The sequence below is a fragment of the Magallana gigas genome, chromosome 6, assembly GCF_963853765.1.
Source record: "Magallana gigas chromosome 6, xbMagGiga1.1, whole genome shotgun sequence".
In the NCBI taxonomy this organism is placed as follows: Eukaryota; Metazoa; Mollusca; class Bivalvia; order Ostreida; family Ostreidae; genus Magallana; species Magallana gigas.
The window spans coordinates 15,784,929-15,804,775 of record NC_088858.1 but is presented as its reverse complement, the minus strand read 5'-3'; the positions used below and the strand labels follow the sequence as shown (position 1 = coordinate 15,804,775).

At 34.2% G+C, this 19,847-nt stretch overlaps 1 protein-coding gene across 2 annotated transcripts in view; it reads left to right on the top strand.

Moving 5' to 3' along the window:
• LOC136276495 (protein mono-ADP-ribosyltransferase PARP11-like) overlaps positions 1-16,750 on the top strand; it is a 29,486-nt gene extending 12,736 nt beyond the window's left edge. For both annotated transcript variants that reach the window (XR_010714965.1, XM_066088612.1), the window contains 3 exons: positions 3,408-3,431; positions 15,195-15,809; positions 15,940-16,750. Coding sequence is in view for 1 of the 2 variants with exons in the window: in XM_066088612.1 (XP_065944684.1) it covers positions 3,408-3,431; positions 15,195-15,809; positions 15,940-16,205 (905 nt within the window). In the remaining variant the exon portion in view is untranslated. The remainder of the gene's footprint in view (positions 1-3,407; positions 3,432-15,194; positions 15,810-15,939) is intronic.
• The last annotated feature ends 3,097 nt before the right edge of the window (positions 16,751-19,847 follow it).

Genomic DNA, 19,847 nt, shown 5'->3' with positions numbered 1-19,847 from the left:
TCTTACCTTTCCTCCTCCGCCGCCGGCCTCATTGCGACGGAGGGTTTCTAGTTTAAACGGTTTTTCGGGATGGGACGTTTTCGAGCTTGGGGCTGTCCTGGTCTTTCGGGGCAATTTCGAGCTATGTGACCTTCTCTTTTACAATTAAAGCATGCATTCTCAAATTCTTCAGTTCTGGGCCTTCTTCGGTACCGCATGTGACCTATTTCCATAGGCACAATTGTGCGAGGGGCAGGGAGGGGGTTTTGAGGATTTAAAGTAGGGGTAGGGTAGGGCGGATCAGGCGCGACAGGTCTGAGCCTGGGAAATACCACCTCTTCCGGATCTCGCGTCGGGACAAACTCTTTCCCTAACCGCATTTTAACCTCGGTATGAAAGTTCTGTATTGAAAGCGCGCTATCCGCGGCAGCCGTCAGCGTAGTCGGCTTTTGATGCATGATTTTGATTTTCATGTGATCGTCGGACATACCGTTAATGAATAATTGTACCAACTGGCGCTGTACCTCAGGAGGGTCAAGGCTGTCAAATGCATCGAGGGCAAGTCGAGAGAGTCGAGTGCTGTACACTTGGACATTTTCGTCAGGTTTTTGTTTAATTTTGAACAGGGATGCATATGCGTGATGTTTGTCATTACATTCCCCAAATCTTAAAATTAGTTGGTTTTTCAGGTGCCCCCATCCCCTTTCTACAGTTTGGTCATGCACGCGCTGTTCAATGTACAGGCCGATATAGTCACTTACATCCCCCCTGCTATGTCTTAGAGCAAGACGGACTTTTTCATCATCTGTCAAATGGGGATTTAAGACCAAAGCTTTGTTTATTGCATTTATCCAAGCCCGGAATTCCGACGGCTTCCCCGAAAAAGGAGGTGTATCAATTATGATTTCTTGCTTTTTAATGGCAATTTTAATTTGTTTGAGTTTCTCATTCACTGTCGTACTAAGTTCAGTAAATCCTTGCTGTATCGTACCAGCAACAATATTTGTGGCTTGTTCTAAACCTTCAGTCATGTTTACCAGACAATAAATACCCAAAAGAATAATAGAATAAATAAGAATAAATCAAGAGTAGATGAGACTCGGACTTACAAAACAGGACAGTAAAGAATAATAAAATTGTCTTACCGTGACTGGTTGGATAGATCCAAAAATCCAAAGTCTTTTAAAGAAGGTACGAATCCTGGTCACGGCACCAATCAGCCCGTATAACACTACCACGCGTTTCTTACGTAAATAGTGTACACGTTAAGTAAAAGTCTTAAGTGATCGTATAGTGGTTTTATTCGACAAAAAGCAAACTAAATACACAGTCCCAATTCGGGGAAGTCAGAGAGAGATGTTGAGAGTTCGAAAGAGCGTCGGAATTTTACCTAACTTGCGAGAAGTTAGTAGTTTTATACTATTTGGGGAAAACAACTATCAAAGTAATACAAGTGTTCATTGGGTGTTGAAAAGCCCATTAAGAGGGCGCCACCACCTTGTTACTATGATGCTCCAAGATGGCGTCAAGCTGGTCAGTCAAGAACCCGCCCTTAATCAGTGTACTTAGGGTCAATCAAGGTTACGACAGATATTTACTAGTGGGAGGGTCACTGTATCGTGACCAATTACTGTCATCTACCTGAGCTGATCAAAGGGCTAATTGACTTCGATTAGCCGAATGATGTATGTAATTATTTAGTTTATATCAAACTTTACCCCCTCAGGATATTTGTGTACAAATCGGGAACATAATGTCCAAATTGGAGACATACTGACCAGCAAGGATTTAATTACGGTCATTAAAGGATCATCACCTCAAAACAATACACCCCATAAATATGTAAACATGGTAGCTATTGGCTCTCTCTCTCTGACCTTCCTTTAAAGCAATAAAGTCTTTGATGGACACAGAATTATCGTGATTCAATTTACATGGAATATACATTAAATAAAGGTATTTACTTTACGAAAGCATTCTATACTGATTCTGAAATTAAATGATAAGTCAAATCACAATAGTTCAAAGAATAATATGTAACGTCCAATCAGTATAGTCAAAGTTATAGGATACGTAAAATATAAAGTCCAATCACCAGTGTTCGATTATATAATAATAGGTAAATATAAAGTCCAATCACCAGTGTTCGATTATATAATTACATGTAACAAGGGCTATTTTGTTACAAACGTTTAGGTAAAAATTTCGGCTTTAAGCCGAAAATGTATGTGTTAAACGTTAGGGACTGTTTATCTATGCCTACAATAAATAAAAAGATAGACAAATAAGCGGGAAAAAGTTTGTACTGGTATATTGAACCTATGTAAACAAAAACAGGGCACGAGCCTTGTTTACATAACAAAGAATTGTGAGCCCTGTATATTACTTAAAACTCAACGAATGACTCCCAAACCTAATTTGATCATTCGAAATGCATTTCTAAAGCATTGTAAATAATAAAATTTGACCAAAATCGTGACCATGTCTTTTTAACAATGACTATTTCATTTTACACTTCACTGAAAGGAGATTCAAATGGTCTGTTTTGGGCGATGTGGGCAAAAATTGTGAGGTCCGATTTTTTTCCTTCAAATTTTACATATTTAAAGATTTCATTCCAAAGAAAAAAATATAAAAAGAACTATATATGATATTAGTCAAATTTGGCCCCCCAAATTCGCTATTTTTAAAATGATTCAGGTACATTAATTTGTTGTGTTATTTTATAAAAGAGATGACATGAAATATGTTTTTCACCTATTTATTTGATTGATATGCACTCACTGTTTGTATATGACGTCAGAAGTGACGCTATTTTTATAATTCAATCAAAATCATTCAAAAATCGACATTTTTCTTATCTTTTTTCAAATAGGAAATATAGAGCGACTCTTTGAACAAGAACAAACTTTTTGTCACTTATAAGTATTGGAGAGATACATCTTTGGGGAAAATATTTTGTTTGTTCAAGCAGTCGCTCAATGTTTCGTTAAAGAAAAACTGCCTCCAAACAAGCCATTTTATGCTAAAAATTTGAAAATGGCGGGAAAAGGTAAACTTTTTGACGTCATATTTTTAAATTGTGGGCACTTGAATCAAAATAAAAATTATGAAAAAAAACCTTCTAATGTATATTTGTACAAATAAAACAAAGGATTACAGTAAAATGACAATGTTCATTTTAGGGGGCCATTTTAGGCTCAAACCATATTTAGTCCTTCCAGAAAAATTGAATTATAGGAAAAATTTAGCTTATCTGTTTTGTACTACCTTATGTAACTAGAAATATGTTGCATGCCATCAAAATCGGTAAATATACGTTTATTTATCTTATTTATTTTATTGTCTTAATGTACACCTGCTAAAACTCAAAGCAACACAAATATAAGCATCTTGGGTTTTAAGTATTTCTCACTATTTTTTTTTAGATGCAGTTCAGAAAATAGATGTCGGTAAGTTTATATGATAGTTCTTAAGGGATCTATTGCGAATAACAGAAGAATTGATTTATAGGGGAGATGGGTTTCCCGCAAAAAAAGGCACTTTTGAAAAAGTTTTTTTGCTATTTTCTATAGTACATACTTCTAAATTTTTCGATTTGCATTTTGAACCTGTCTTATTGCTCTTGCAATTTTATTAATAATCTTCAAAGTTGGCTAAAACAGCATTTTCTCAGTAAAATGGTATATTTCTGCATAGTTTTTTGCCTAAATATCCTTCAGGACCGGCCTGCCCCAAAATCTTTGATATTTTGATTGGTTTTATTCAATGAAAAAAAAATGGATAGACTTCTTTTAGAGGCAACTCGGCCATGGGGTCGAAGTTTGCAAAAACCCGACAAAAATTTCAGAAACTGATTTTTATTATTACAGTGGTATATATTAACTTCGAAAATGATAAGAGCTGGATAGCTGAGTATGTTAAACCGCTGGTTATGTCACACATGATGATTTTTGTGCCAAGCAAATCAATTCCTTCAGTGGGCATACTTTTTCTTTTTTTGAATTTAACGGCATTTATTAACACTGTTTTATTTTTTATGCAGAATTGTGCATATTGTTTAATTTCGATCTTCTTCCTTAAATGCACATATGTTCTTTGAATAAAAGATATTGATGGTATAAGTATATACTTATCTACATGTAAAAGCAATCAACTGGAACTATAACTTAGCACGCTTTGTTTGAGGACAAGAATCATTCACTCTGTGTTACTCGAGACAACTGTCACGTAAAAAAAAATCTTGTCGAACAAAACATGACGTGCTTTGCCTTTCCAGAACATCTATAGGAAATAATACAATTTTGGGAGAAGTACTGAAGTTATAAATGCCGTATATAGTCTAACGGGATAAGCAACTTCTTTACCGCCATGTTTACATTTATCTCCGGAAATATCATGCACGTTTTGAAAAAATCGCCAATTTTGCGTTATCCTCTGACATTAAGGACCACATCGCGTAAAACATCCGTACAAACTAGAGACATTATTATAAGAACTTGCTTGTCAATCGTTGTGAAATAAATAAGTTCAAATAAAACAAATCTTGTAAAAACATTGTTCCTGATTAAAGCAAGTGAATGGTTCTTCTTGTTGATACGGATCTGTTTCATAAATTTTGAATTATCATGTTCAAATCTGAATGAGATATATAGAAAATAGATACCCGATTTTAACGTCAATGAGGACAGAGCTCATGTGAGAATTTAACCATCGTAACTATGATCATATACGGAAGTAAAATAACACATTCCTTATATTTTTAAGAATAATGTTTTATTGTTTTCAAAAGAATAAAAAAAATGATGCATAAAACGACCTTTGAAATCGCGTCCCGCGAGACCTTCGATAGTTGCTAATATGCCCATGGTTGTAAATAAACGCATATAAAGTACATGTATCGTATTATAGAAAGTAAACTGAAAATTAAATTTAAAGATAAAGTAAAAAAGCGCCCATAACTCATACTGCTCGGACAATGACGGTAAAATTTTTTTAAATCACTATACATTATGAGAACTAGAACCTATGAGTTTTCTGTCTATGGCCTAAAACCAAGAAGTGGAACGAAAATCGCTTTTTTAAGACAGAAACCAATACCGGGTGTAACGTAGAATAATGAACCCCGTAGAATAATGACCGGGGGTCATTTTTCGACGAAGAATAATGATCCCCCAGTCATTATTCTACGTAGAAAAATGACCCTTTTGCCTAAAGAATAAGAGTCATTTTCACAAAAACGAGCACACTCTACATGAAGAAAAGTGACCCCTGTAGCATAATGACCTCTTTTAGATTAATGTTTTTTAGTATATTTTTTTATTATTTGTGAAATAGTATTTACAATATTGTAATTTTTACTGCAGTTTATAGAAAGTAACAGAAATTATAATTCATATTCAAATAAACTTTAAGTGAAAGAAGGGGTACATCTTAGAAAATAAAAATCCTTCAGTTATTACAAGATACTGACGTATTGTATCGGGGTATGATCGTCATATCTTAACGATTACATTTACATGTACAATGTATCTATGGTGTTCCGATAGGGCCACTTCGACCTTTGGCGAAGTTGCGAAGACGAAAGTGCAAGGGTGCGACGGCGAAGAAGAGAAAATGCGAAGATGCGACGGCGATGCGCGAAGATGCGATAGCGAAGGTGCGATAGCGAAGGTGCGAAGGCGAAGTAGCGACACTACTATCGCTCCTTCGCCTTCGCACTCTCGCCTTCGCATTTTCTCCTTCGTCTTTTTTAATTGTATTCAGCAAGTCTCGGTCGATTCCATAGAATTTGATGCAGGCACCGGACTCGCCAAGGTTTCCCGATTAATCCATACTATTATTGGTACGCATGCGCTAGGTCATCGTGCTTAGTATGAATGTTTATAAATATTTTAATGTGTACATGTGACATATATGTTTACCAGTGCTGGCATAATCATTATATACTCCACATAAAATGTAATGTCCGCCATAATGTGTACATATGCACTTCCAGACTCACTGGATCAAACACAGTAACAGTCTACTTTCATTATGCGACACTCCTTGCTCATGCATGGATCTGGAGGGGGAGGGGGGTCCGCCCCCCGGAAAATTCAATGTTAATAATTTCACACGGTAAAAGAGGAGAGGGAGTCTGGACCCCATCCCCCTTGGATAATTAAATTTTATTAATCTTATAAAATAAAATTTCCAAAATATGCCTCGGAACCCTTTAAGCGATCGAGAGCTCTGCAATTATAAAAAGGCGAAGGCGAAAGCGCGAAGATGCGAAGGCGAAGGAGCGATAGTAGTATCGTCTTCGCACTTTCGCCTTTGCATCTTCGCGCTTCGCCGTCGCATCTTCGCACTTTCGCTCCTTCGCCGTCGCACTTTCGCCATCGCAACTTCCCACTCTCGCATCTTCGCCCTATAGGTCGAAGTGGCCCCATCGGAACACCATATGTATCCCATTATTACGAGTGGCAACACATTAAAATTATTTCGAGATACAAGAAATTATAAAACAAAATTCTGTTAATTGACGATGAAAGAGTAGACTCGATATTGTTCATGAATTATACTTGCATTGACGATTTTCCCCTACTACAAACTGCTGGGTATGTAAATGCATCACCCAGAATTAATGATGAAACCAAAATTATGAAAAGTTTACTCCACTGTTAGGCATTATAACCAAGCTGAAGTTAACGGCCAATAAGGAAAATCGTCAAAGTACTGAGAGTACTAGATCAGAAAATAATTAATGCATCAATAGTTTATATGAGCATTGACAACTTTGGATGCAGTAAAGATCGTGTGATCAAATCAAGGGGATATGAACCCCTAATATGAGCCCGAACCCCTTATTAACGCTTTTAGAAACAATCTCTTCTTATTACAGTATATATAATCGATCATTGTTTATTATCTATTTAAGATTTACTATAGTCAAGTACTCTTCACACATTTGCTCTATTCATGATCACAAATACAACACTACAACATATGTTTGGAATATCGATGTTCATGTATTACGTAGAAGAAAACAAAACTAACGTAAAATGATATCTAAAAATCACTTCCCCCCAGAAATGTAAATAAATAGTATTCATATTCCTACGTTACCTGCCTCCTTAGTCTTTTTCCATAAACATATATACACGTATCATTCTTCGACTGACAATTCATTCACCAATGAACAAGTTGTCGTGTTGTAAATTTTGTATTTACACCCACCCAGTAAAATTTACAACATGACAAATGCATGAATTGGGTTTTCTTTATTTGCGTCATCATCCGCCATATGTCGACGGGAGAAGTGGCGTAACTGTTAACAATCAATTTGTTGCAATGTAAGAGTGTTTTTTTATCTCATACACGTGGTGTATTACCCCTCTGGTAAACCTGTGCTATATATCAAACGGGTGATGCTTTATCAAATACTTCCGGTCCGAACTATTTTTGTGACACAGCCCTTCGCTTCAAAGCTTCAATGACCTATTTTCGAAGATTTGCTAGTACTTTCAACATAACTATATGTACTACAAAAATTGATATAAATTGGATTTTGTCAAAGATTTAAATTACAAATATGAAGGAAAACACATTACTGCGTAGCAAAGGCGTCGGAACCGGAGGGGGAGGGGGGGGGGGCGATCCTGACGACGCGATGAAAACGGAGCGCTCTGGTTGTATTTATATTCAAGAACTTACCGAAATAATGTTTTATAAGACTTTTATTCCACCACCAGTAAGCATCTTTATTCACTATTTTCAATTTCGAATCATTAGGCTGGTGTTTGTTTTATAAAACATCAACAACTGTTCCTCGTTCGAGTCAATTCAAACTAACGAGCATTCCCAACTTTGTGTATGTCAACAAACTTGATTATTCAAGTTTTCTGATCAGTATTTCCATTTAATCAAGTGAATTAGCTCTAAGAAAAATTATTTAGAGCTAAAAAATTATTTCAAGGTTTATTTCAGTGAAACCTTACATTAGAAGAGTAAGATTCATCTCAGAAATGACGTACTATATAAATTGTATAGCACAAGGTCACAATAACCGCATAAAACAAAGTTACATCATCGTTTTTAATCTTTGCGAAAAAAAATTAATTCGGGTCATATAAGGGACTGTCTCAAAAGCTTCATAATATAAATGAAATTGTATGAGATAAATAGAACATCTGTAATTGTGTGATTTTATATTTGCTTTTAATTATCCAACTCGTTGAAATGGTTATATTCGCTCGGCAAGCCTCGCGAATATATGCACCATTTGAACTCGTTGGATAAAGCAAATATAAAATCATGAAATAATAAAAATTACAAATATGAAAGAAAACACATAACTGCGTAGCACAGGCGTCGGGACCGGGGGTGGGGGCTATTGGTGGGGGGGGGGGGGGGCTTAGCACCCACCCTCCACACTTTTTTGCAAAGTTATACATAACCGTAACCAAAAGACTCTTTTTAAAGTGCTTAGCATAGCTCAGCGTTTTATTGTTGTTAGACTTTTACTTCCGGTGCATCGAATAACTGCCCCCTATGAGCAGAAATATAGATCATTTAAACTGGTTGGGGAACCAGTTTCATGGGTTTACGCACATAACTGCAATGGTTATTGTGAATCTAATATGCAGGGCTTACGTACATCATTGCAGGGGCTGCTACGAAGTGATTATAGTCAGCCCTTGGGCTGATTAGTTAAGTTGTGATGAAACTTCAAATGCGCCTGCGTAAATTGGAATTCTGGGGAGGAATCACTAGACAGTCCTTGTTAGAGAAATTCGAAGAAGTTAAAAAACTGATCAGTTTTAGATCAAACTGCGCATCGTCGCATTGTATTATTCAAAATATTTATATCTTGTATTTTTATAGATTGTGTAGTCTCTTGTCACCTAAAATGGCTGAGTTTATTAGCTTCTTGAAAAGCTAACTTTTATACTGATATATTCATTCCATGTAAATAAATAAAATAAGAAAAAATGATAATTTATATGTGCTTCCGGTGACGACTAGAGGTGATGACAAATCAAACAAAATAGTGTAAACACGGATACATTCATACGGCTAGGATCCTAGAAAGATTGGTTGTTCAAGTCGTCACCGTTTTTGAGATCTCATGGAGTCAATGTTTTTTGACAATCGACAGGAAACGGACAAACGGAAATGCTTAATGAAAATTAAAGTTAGTACTTTTTGAACAGTAGACAGCTGTACTTTATTGTTTATTAATTTTACTAAAATTTTCTAACTAAAACAGTTAAACTTTCAATCAACTTTATTTGTTTCAACCCTTCTGGTGAAGACCGGAAGTCACGGTTGACAAAATGAGACCAGTCAAACGAACTTTTTATCAAATGTCTATCATCCATGTTAGTTTTGTGTCTTGATCACATACACATTCGGAGATCTCGTGGGTAAAACATTTGTTTAAAAAAAGCTACCTGAGATAATTGAGATCTCACCCGAAGCAGAACTTTTTGGTTTATTCAACATCGCATAAATGACATAATGTACGTAAAGATTTATGCTAATGTATTCATTCGAATATGTTAATAAATTAAAGACGTAAAAAAATAATTTTTTAATTACTTCCAGTTACGACCGGAAATTACGACAAACAAAACAAAATAGTTGAATTACATTTACAGACATTGGTCTATCATCCTACAAAGTTTGGTTGTTCAAGTCCTAATCGTTTTTGAGATCGCGAGGAAAAAAGGTTTTTTTGTTTTTCGAATAAAAAGAAAAGATATATATTTTTTTTTTACAAACATACATTATTCAACCATGACTGAGAAGGAACGATGTCAATCAATAATGAAGATAAACGCGTACAAACTTCGGTATATAACAGTAAGAGCAAATTGCAAAGAAATGTTGACACTAAAAAGGCTTTGGCATTGACTTCGACTCCATTTGAATATAACTCTGGTATTTAAAAACGACATTTGAATCTAGTAAATAATACGGGCATACATCAATTTAAACTTACTTGGATTTTCCAAAGTCCCAGGCCATCATACTCATTTTTAGCAGTTTCTAGAAGTAGAAACAACAGCTGCTTTTTCTTACCTTTATAAAATAAAGTGATCTCTTAACTGAGTGCAAACAAAGTATAACATCTATTGAGATATATTTGTTGATCAGTAAAAACGAGATATAAAAACTGCTGTAAGTGGACCAGATTGCATACACAAAGATTCATACATACCAAACTTACAAATCATAAAAGAACGTGGACCTGTTATTCCTGATCATATCCTACTGTTTACTTGTATAATAGAGATTATCTTGAGTTTACTTCCTCTAGCTAATAACTATTGAGAGAATAAAGGCTGCAAACTTATGTACAACTTATTATTAGATAAAAAGAGAGAAACAAGTACATCTATATCAAAATGGAGAGAAAAGGTTCATAACTGTGCACAAGAAGCATGGAACAAAAATTTTGAACTCCATTTTAAATCTACACAAGAATCAAAATTACATTGATTTCAATTCCAAATTCTTCATAGAATTTTTCCGACAAATAAATATCATTTCAAAACAAAAAAGCAGAGTCACCTGTGTGCTCTTTCTGTAAAAAAAAAAACCAAGAGAGTATTTGACATTTATTTTATGAATGTACTGTAGTAAAAGAATTATGGACTGATGTTGAAGAATAGATTTTGAGACGGTTTGATTTGTTAGTATCATTTGATAAACAATCAGTTCTTTTTAGAAAATATGAAAATAGAGAAATTTATGAATTTTTAACTTGGTATTTCTTATTGTGAAGCAATATATTTTCTCTAGTAAATATAAAAGTAACGCAAATCCAAATATACATGAATTAAAAACTGTCATAATAGAAAGGGTTTTGATCCAAAAATATATGCTAATGAAAAATTGTAGATACATGTATAAGGAGTATGAAAGCTATCGCAAAAATACGTGATAAGCTGTAGTACTGAAGAATATATGGTTAAATTGTTTCTTTATTGTGTTTTTTTCTATTTTGTTTAAAACTGCAATGGGGTTTTTTCTTTATCCTCTTTCAAGTATCAAAGTAGAACAGGGTCCTATCACGTGAATATGGTTTATATATTATAAACATATGTAAACAATGCCCCTACCCCTTTCCTCGTTCTCTCCCCTACTCTCTCTCTCTCTCTCTCTCTCTCTCTCTCTCTCTCTCTCAAAATTTACTTTTACTACACAAGGACTGTACAGTATCAAATAGTCAAAAGTTTTCCAAAATGATTGTATCAACTTATGTACGAGATATGATACGTATGTACATGTATATGTTGTGAAAGTGAAAAATTCAATTAGAAAAAAGAGTAAAAAACGAAGGCATCATCAACGTGTTGCATATTGCATACAGAAAGTCGGGAAGGTGGGCCCTTTACAGCATTGTAGTGTACATGTACTTGACGGTTCGTTATAAATCTGATTAGTTAAATACAGTTATTTTAGGCAAAATGCATCTGTAAGGTAAACAATAAAATCTGTTAGAATCAATCACTCAAACATGTACCTGTAGTCATAAATATGTTTCAATAGAATGAACACTATAAGACACTAAAAGCCATATAGTGTGATGATTCATGTATATTGCACTTAAATCAGTAAAATTCTATAAATCATCAAATATGTAAATAAAATATGTAAATAAAATAGAGGACCAAAATTTTTTACAGGTCAAATTTGAGGCCAGGCCAGAATTTGAGGCCGAAACCAAAATTCCTCATTAAAAAAAGTGGGTTTTAAAAAAAATTGTTCTCTAGCTTTTAAATTACAAGAGCTGGCCACTTTGTTTATGGTTAAAACAATAGTCGAATTCCAAACCTCTCCTCGTAATGTAATGGCGGCGATGCAGAGTTTGAAGTTAAAGTTATCTGACATTTAGTGAAACGGGATATATCCAAAATTCCGATTTTACACGCAAGTTGCTATCTTATGTGCACCTTTAAGGTAAGTCTGTTGGTGTGACGGTGTTTTGTTTGGTTGTCAGATATTCGGTGTAGTTAAATAGAACAGATACTAAAAAATCTGCTTTATTTGTCGAAATTTCACATCTGTCTTCTGCATGGGTTTTTTCTTCTAAAAATTTGCAATACGTATATATAGTCATTACGTAGTCATTAAGTTTAGGTTTGTTTATTAAATCATCTACTCTTATAATGGGGCCATTTTAGCAAAGCGAGCATAATGCAAAAAGGGAGCGCCTGCGAGCACACCATAATGCATAAACTTCCGGGGGGGGGGGGGGGGGGGGGCACAACCCAAAAAGGATTAAGCGAAGTGATTTCACAAGGCAAGGTGACAAGTACTTCAAGATGAACACAGACATCGCTTTGTTCAAAGTGATGTTATAATATTTAAAAAGGTAAAACGGGATCGCATACTTACTTAGTCTAATCTTTTATATGCTTTCGCTCCCCCTCCCCCTCCCTGACACTCCCAAACATGACTGCTCATCGTATCATCTTTAATTTCTATAATTTCTATGTAGTTTATAAGTGAGGTCAAAATGTTATGGGGGTCAGTTCAGTTTTCAACGTGTGGGGGGTCGTAGATCTACAGGTCTAGAATGGTTTTCTACGGTAGAAAAAGGACCCTACTTGTCATAGAATACTGACCCTGGGTCAGTTTTCTCCGTAGAAATTTGACACCCGGGTCAATATTCTACGGGGGTCACTTTTCGTCGTTACAGCGGCTGCCAAAGGGATACCCCTTATTGTACGAGTAACTCCTCCAACAGTTTTCAAGATAGCAAGTTGTTGTTTTGCAGTACATATATCAGAGACGTGCATATTGTAAGAATTTTGATATCTGATAATTATTTAAAAATACTAGATGTTGAACTTAGTCATTTTCTCGCTGAAAATTGCATCTTGGTACCCCTTTCATACGGATAACTCCTCATACAGTTTTCAAGATAGGAAGTTGCTGTTTTGTAAATTAATTGTACATATATCAGATTAATTTGTGCATATTACTTGAATTTTGAGTTTTGATAATTTATGAAAAAATACCAGCTGTTGAACTTAGTCATTTTCTATCTGAAAATTGCAGGTGGGTATTCCATTTTGCTGGATACGGTAGGTAGGGTTTTGACATGGATTATGGATACAGTTCACATAAAAGAAAACCCAGTTTGCTGTCATATTGACAGCTTTTAACTTGTCTTTAAATTTGCAGTAAATTAATTACGGAAACATGGCGTTGTCTATAGAATATACGAATTCTTGAATATACTTTATTCACGAGAACATTAACAACATGCTCATAACTTGCATTCACACACTATCATGAAGCGTGGTTATCTGTCTGCAAGCATTACATTATTCATATTTGGAAGAAAAAAATATGGTTTGTTGCCTCTTTTTAAATTATATCGCATTATATCACACTTGAATAATTATCATGTACTTCAATTATCTTATAAGAAACTGATTTCTATAAATTCCAAAAGCAACCTACATGTACTATCAAAACACAAATTAGATCTGTCATCATTTCAGTAGAACGATATCTCCCAAATTCATATAATTTTGCTTAATTCTTAAATGGGCAGAAACTTATGTGCAGGCATTAATAAATTAATAATATACTTCATTGGGATTTCTTTGGGATATTCTTTTTATGGCAAAAAGTGGAATTATATAAAAAAAATTTCGAAGTGCGTTACTATTGACGATATCAACGCACTTTGAAAAAATACTGTTTAAAACACTTTGAAAAAGATTTGACAGTTAAATCCTTGAAAATGATACATTATGAATGAACCCTTATTTCCCAGGCTTTTTTAAAGCACCAAACCTTTTGTAGAAAATAAAAAATTGTCAAACTTAATTTAAGGAAAGGGTCTAGAAATAAGTCCTAATTTGGGTCCTTTGTTTAATTTTTCATTAACAACAGTTTTGTTGTTTTACACTGAATTATGATTCATATGTAATAAAGTATTTGTTCACCAACACAGCCAAGCCTAAACCCAAATAAAAAGCCATCAACGAGATAGGTATTTAATGTTTGATTGTAACCTTTAAGCTCACGTGCCAGCCTCTGTGTCAAAAATATATTTTTATGTATAAAAGAGCCCAACAAACATTGAAACAACACTAGCTTAAAAAGTTTCGCTTCTTAGGTTTTGGTAGCCATTTTGGGTCATCTCTAGTCTGAAAATTCTAGTAGTATATTTATATTTCACCATGCCAAATAAACATTATGGAGTAAACTTGTTTTGAAAAAAATACATTTTTACAGAGTTTAGTAAGGGACTATATTCTGTGGTGGAAGGTTTTCAAGAAGGAAATGAACAATTTTCATAACTCACTAGTCTTAGACTACTGTTACTTTAGCTTCCTAATTTTCAGCTCAGACCAAACATCTAGATAGTTTGTGTATTACAATATATTCGTGATGTTCTAAAAAACATATTTGAACAATATTTTGATATTTCAATCGATATATTTTGGCATATTTAGCTTATATTTCATAGAAGTTAAGAAAAAATTAACTCCAATTTTGGCCTAAAATTAGCTTATAAATTTCATGCTCTATCTCAAATCTTTGAGATTTGACCCCTTCTTGTTTTACTTTTAAATGATACATTAAATGTATGTCTATTTGTATTCAAAGTTTTGGAAAGATGACATTACTATAATTTTTTTATTTACATTATAATTTGATTACCCAAAAAATTTGTAACATCTGTTGTTGTGTTCATTATGAACTGCCCTTTGAAGCCACCAGTAAAGCAAGAATTTTAAAACTTTCATTGACTTAGATTTAACTTTTGTAGTCACTACATGTTTTCAACTTCATACTGTATAAAAATCATAATTAAATAATAGTTCAAACTATATACATTTGTTTGATTTCTTCAAATTATCAATTTCCTTGTCAAAAGCAAAAATTTCAGGAAAATTATCATTTCTGTTTGGCTCCCTATGTTTAAAAAAAAATGGCATGTGACATGGGTCACATATAAAATAAATGAACATTTTAGGTCCCTATCATTATATCCAAGTGGTTTTCGAATGATTGACATTAATTACTATTATTTCAGGTACCAACCTCCTTAAATATTTGTACTAGTATTTGACTTACATATAGTTATGGCCATACATGTATGATCGATGTAGACTATGACCTTTTGTATTTAGTTGTTAATAAATAAAATGTAGTAGTTCCCAAACAGTTTTATTGAAACCTCTTTTTAAACACTGTAGGACAACGCTGGAGTGGACCAAAATGTATTCCCGGTATTAAGGAATTTTGGGGGGAAATTATTGATCATCCCACAACACCTTTGTATTGGGAAATGTTTGAAGGTGGATACCACGTAAAAAAATATCTCATTAATAAAGAGTTTTGTCAAACAATGAAGACCAGTCCAAGCGAATTTAACGCTGTGAAGGACTTAGTAAAATATACCTGGGACAAAAATGTGGCTGGAATAGGTGCGGATGCACGCAACATACTCACAAATTCCATTTTAGTTACCGATGTTAAGAGAATTGAAAATGTACAGCTGTGGGATAACTATATACACGAAAGAGAAAAGCTTATAAGAACAATTTTAGAAGATGGTCCTAGGCCTTTCGAAAAACTAGAGACCATGAGTCAAAGAGGTCCGGTGTTAACCTCTAGGTACCTCGATAAAACCTTGACTCGAGAGCTGTACTCGGATTTGAATGAAGTTTACCTTTTCCATGGTACTAAACCTGAACTTGTTGACAATATAAAAACAAAAGGAATGGATCTGCGTCATTCTTCGCATCAATCAATGATGGGAATGGGAAATTATTTTGCAGAGAGCTCAACCAAATCCGACCAGTACGCAGGTATCTGTCTACATGTATCTATATGTCTATCTATTTATCTATCTATCTAAAAGCATATGTATGTCTGTCTGTCTTATTCAACATGTCGTATCTTTATATAACAAAATATTATTTTACCTTTTTCCAACAGATGACAAAAATAACAGAGGATGTCAAGGATTAAATATGTTTCTAGTGCGCGTACTCTTGGGTAATATTTACAGGGCCAAGGGCAGACACCAGTACAAGCATCCGCCTTGCACGAAATGTCTTAATGACGAGTGCACAAACCAAAACCATAAACATTTTGATTCTGTTGTAGCTGATTTTGGTGGCGGTTCACTCTTTAGAGAGTTTATTGTTTACAATGCAAGTCAATGTTATCCAGAGTATATCATTACGTATAACCGAAAATAGTTACATGTGTTGCATATTTATACATATCTCGACTTTTTAGTGAAATTAAAAGGAAGATGTATATTTGTAACTGATATAGGAAAATTTTTATCTTTCTGTAAATGACAATTTTGTTTTATTCGAACAAAGACGGTCAAAAAATGAAAGATAATAATTGTGATTGCGACAATAAGAATATTTTCCTTCATTGTGTCATGTTGTAAACTACATGGCAGTTCTTTCAACTTGGGATCTGTTTAGATAATTCCTTTCGATTACCTTTAAATACATATAATTAGTATATATTTTATGTTGGAAAAGGTTTCAGTATTATTTAGATTTTTAAATGTGCTATGTTTTATTCATAGACGTTTCGTAACACAATTATATTATTTTTTTCGCTTTAAGGGTACATAATTTCATTAATACATGTAACACATATGCTCAGAATCCAGTGTTTATCGACAGATTTAAAGATTTTACGTCAATTTTACTTTGATTGTTTTCCCGATGTTCTTTGTGTTTGATTTATTTCTGTATTTCAAGAGACTTCGAAACAATAAATTATGACGATAAACTGAAATCCTGTGTTGTAAGTTATTTTATTTTTTGTGACTGAAACTGAAAGTTCAGATAGGCTTACAACTATTTTATCAAGACCTTGGACTTTAAGTAGGGGTTAGCTATCTATACTTCTTGCGTCAAAACAAGTTAAGAATGACGTGGTTTCAAGCGACATATTCGACAATTGTGTAGTCTTATCTCAAAAGCCAGACAAATCTTGTTGATTTCAAAAGAAATGGCTGATTGGCTAGCAATGAAATAAACGGGCCTATGTCACATTGCTGTTTCACACAACTACTCAAAGTCCAAGCTCTTGTTAAAATGGTTGTAGTTTATTATGTTTGATGTTCGCAAACCATGTACTGTGGTTTCATCAATATTCGTTGAATACCAATTTTCGTGGATTTCGTTCTTAAGTTGATCCACGAAATTAAATGTTCAACTAACATTTTGTATTGATAGGATCATTGGCTACGAAATTGCGTATCCTTGAAACTGTGGTTTTCAGAAAATCCACGAAAATTGATACCCACGAACATTAATGAAACCACAGTATATGTCAGGTATTTGTCAAGTATCTCAGATCACAAGATTAGCTTATCTATGGCCAGGTTTTAATTCAATTAAAACTGACTTTACATGGAAAACAAAATTAATGTGATTGTTGTTATTAATAAACCTACAAGATTTTTTTTTGGTTGGTGTGAAATATAGTTAGCGTTACACAGCTTAAAGGGCATTTTGGGTTACATAGGTGAATAAGACTTTGAATTTGAATTAGAAATTTAAATGCAAAGTTAATACTATAGTCAGAATGGTTGATCTTAACATCATATACTCCTTATTGCATAGAAACAATTTTCTGATGTCCTAGTCAAAACCAGATTCAAGTGATTTTATCCAGATCATATGAACATTGGAAACAATAAGTGAGAGAAAAAACCCTGAAAAAAAATCGGATACCTCTTGCATAATCAATCGAGCTAACTGTGTATTTGGACTAAGGTTTTGTACTAAGTTATTTCTTTGTTCAATTTATCTAACAATTGGTCTTCATTTTCTGATAGTTTTCTTCATTTTTGGATAGTTTTGTAACAGAGTGCACCCCTGCGAATGTTATTGTCATTCAAATTTTAGACCACGTGGTTTTATTTGACCCTTTCAGTTTCGCAGTTAAAATCGTACCTCGTGTTTAAAGTCTATTTCACAGTATCTAGGTTCTTATAGTCAAATATAAAATCTAGAGGTTTATTGATTTTAAACTTTATCTTCATTAATTGGTGAATAAAATGTGTTCTAGAAATAAATGTGACTATACAAAAATTAGTTTTTGTCTGCTGTTGCAACAACTAACATGCATAAAAGAGATCCCTCCTGAGGATTAATTTTCGATCCGCGCCTGACCTAGTAATAACATCAATAGTAAAACAGACTATACCATTTTATGCAGAATGTTCCTTGAAAATGGCTCGATATACTAAGTTTTAATGCAAAACAGACACCCATTATTTTTTTTAAAAGATGGTATTGCGCACCACAAGCATCAAACATGGCTATGATTTTATTAAGCAACCCAATGTTTATATTTTCAACCACTCTACACGTGTTTGAACACGAACGATAACTCTGTTCTGAATATTATCGTTTAATATAAATAACTGCTAAATGATAAAATAAGACATACATCTTGAAAGCTTTTCCCGTTTTAACATAAATCAAAGTAGGATATGATATGAAAAACGACCAGTACTTACGTATTTTGAGAATAATATGTTTTACGGTGCTACCGTTCTGGCGAGCGCAGCAAGAATTATACACATACCTTGCATCATTGTCAACTTATAGTTTTATTTAGGTATCAACGAATGTCAAAGAATTTTTGAGAGAGTATATTGCTCTACAATAAGTATGCCAAAGGTACTAATTTTAATGGTTATGATACATACAGCGCAACCCACTTCCCAGAGAGAGAGAGAGAGAGAGAGAGAGAGAGAGAGAGAGAGAGAGAGAGAGAGAGAGAGAGAGAGAGAGAGAGAGAGAGCCCGGTACCTGTTTGTAGGTGTGTAATTTCCCACTTTTAAATTTAATGGTCTGACTATATCCCATATCTACATAATTTTTTTAACAGTTTATTTTTTTATTTTATTCCTTTTTGATTTATTTCAAAATGTCCTATTGTTTATTTCCTCCCTACTCATTCATGCACAATTAGCTTAAAAATGGATCGATATGACAGTAAAGTATGGCTCTTGCTAATATATATACATAAAATCTCTATATTAAAAAAAATTAAAAACAAATCATACGTCAATGAGGCAGGTATCGCAGTCTGTACTGAAATAGCTAGTACACGCATTACAGATGTTTGATCCACCTCTAAATTTATCGCGGGAAATATAGCGCGAGTGCACTGTGACGTCATCCATGACTTTGTTCGTCTTTGTTTACGTTTCTCGACTCATTACGGAGGTATGGAAGCATGTAACAAATCTTTTGAGTCTCGCCAAAGCATATGCGGTACTCAAAACGTGTCTTCAAACTTTAAGTCACTATAATTACGAGTTAAAAGTCGGCCATTTTTGGCATAGCACCACGGATGAAAACATTAGAGAGCATTATGGGACGTAGACAAAAAATTTTGTTTGATGAACTGTAGGTTTAGCTTGTTCTTTTTCCCGCGCACACTGGTTCTTAGAGCTCGCTTCGCTCGCTATTATCCGAACACTTATACTTCCGCTCGAAATTTCACAGGAACTGAACAAATATCGGTGAAGTCTCGTGAACTTTCATTCGAGCACCTCAGGATTTATTACTTACTTAGCAACGATAAAGGAAACATTCCGAACACATTCGCAGGGGTGGAGTGGTTAATGCAGAAACATTGACTGGGGTGTAACCTAAATCCCGATGACTTGGATCATTATTGACGAAATGGCCTTAGAAATCTAGTTAATGAGGATTGGCATTGCCTTGTTGGCTGACACTGTGGGAAACCTTTTTTGAAATACTAGTATCATGAGTGGTTTGATTATTGGAAAATGTTTTGACCACATTTAAGACAATTATGTGAAAATCTACTGTCTCATTTGAAACAGGGTC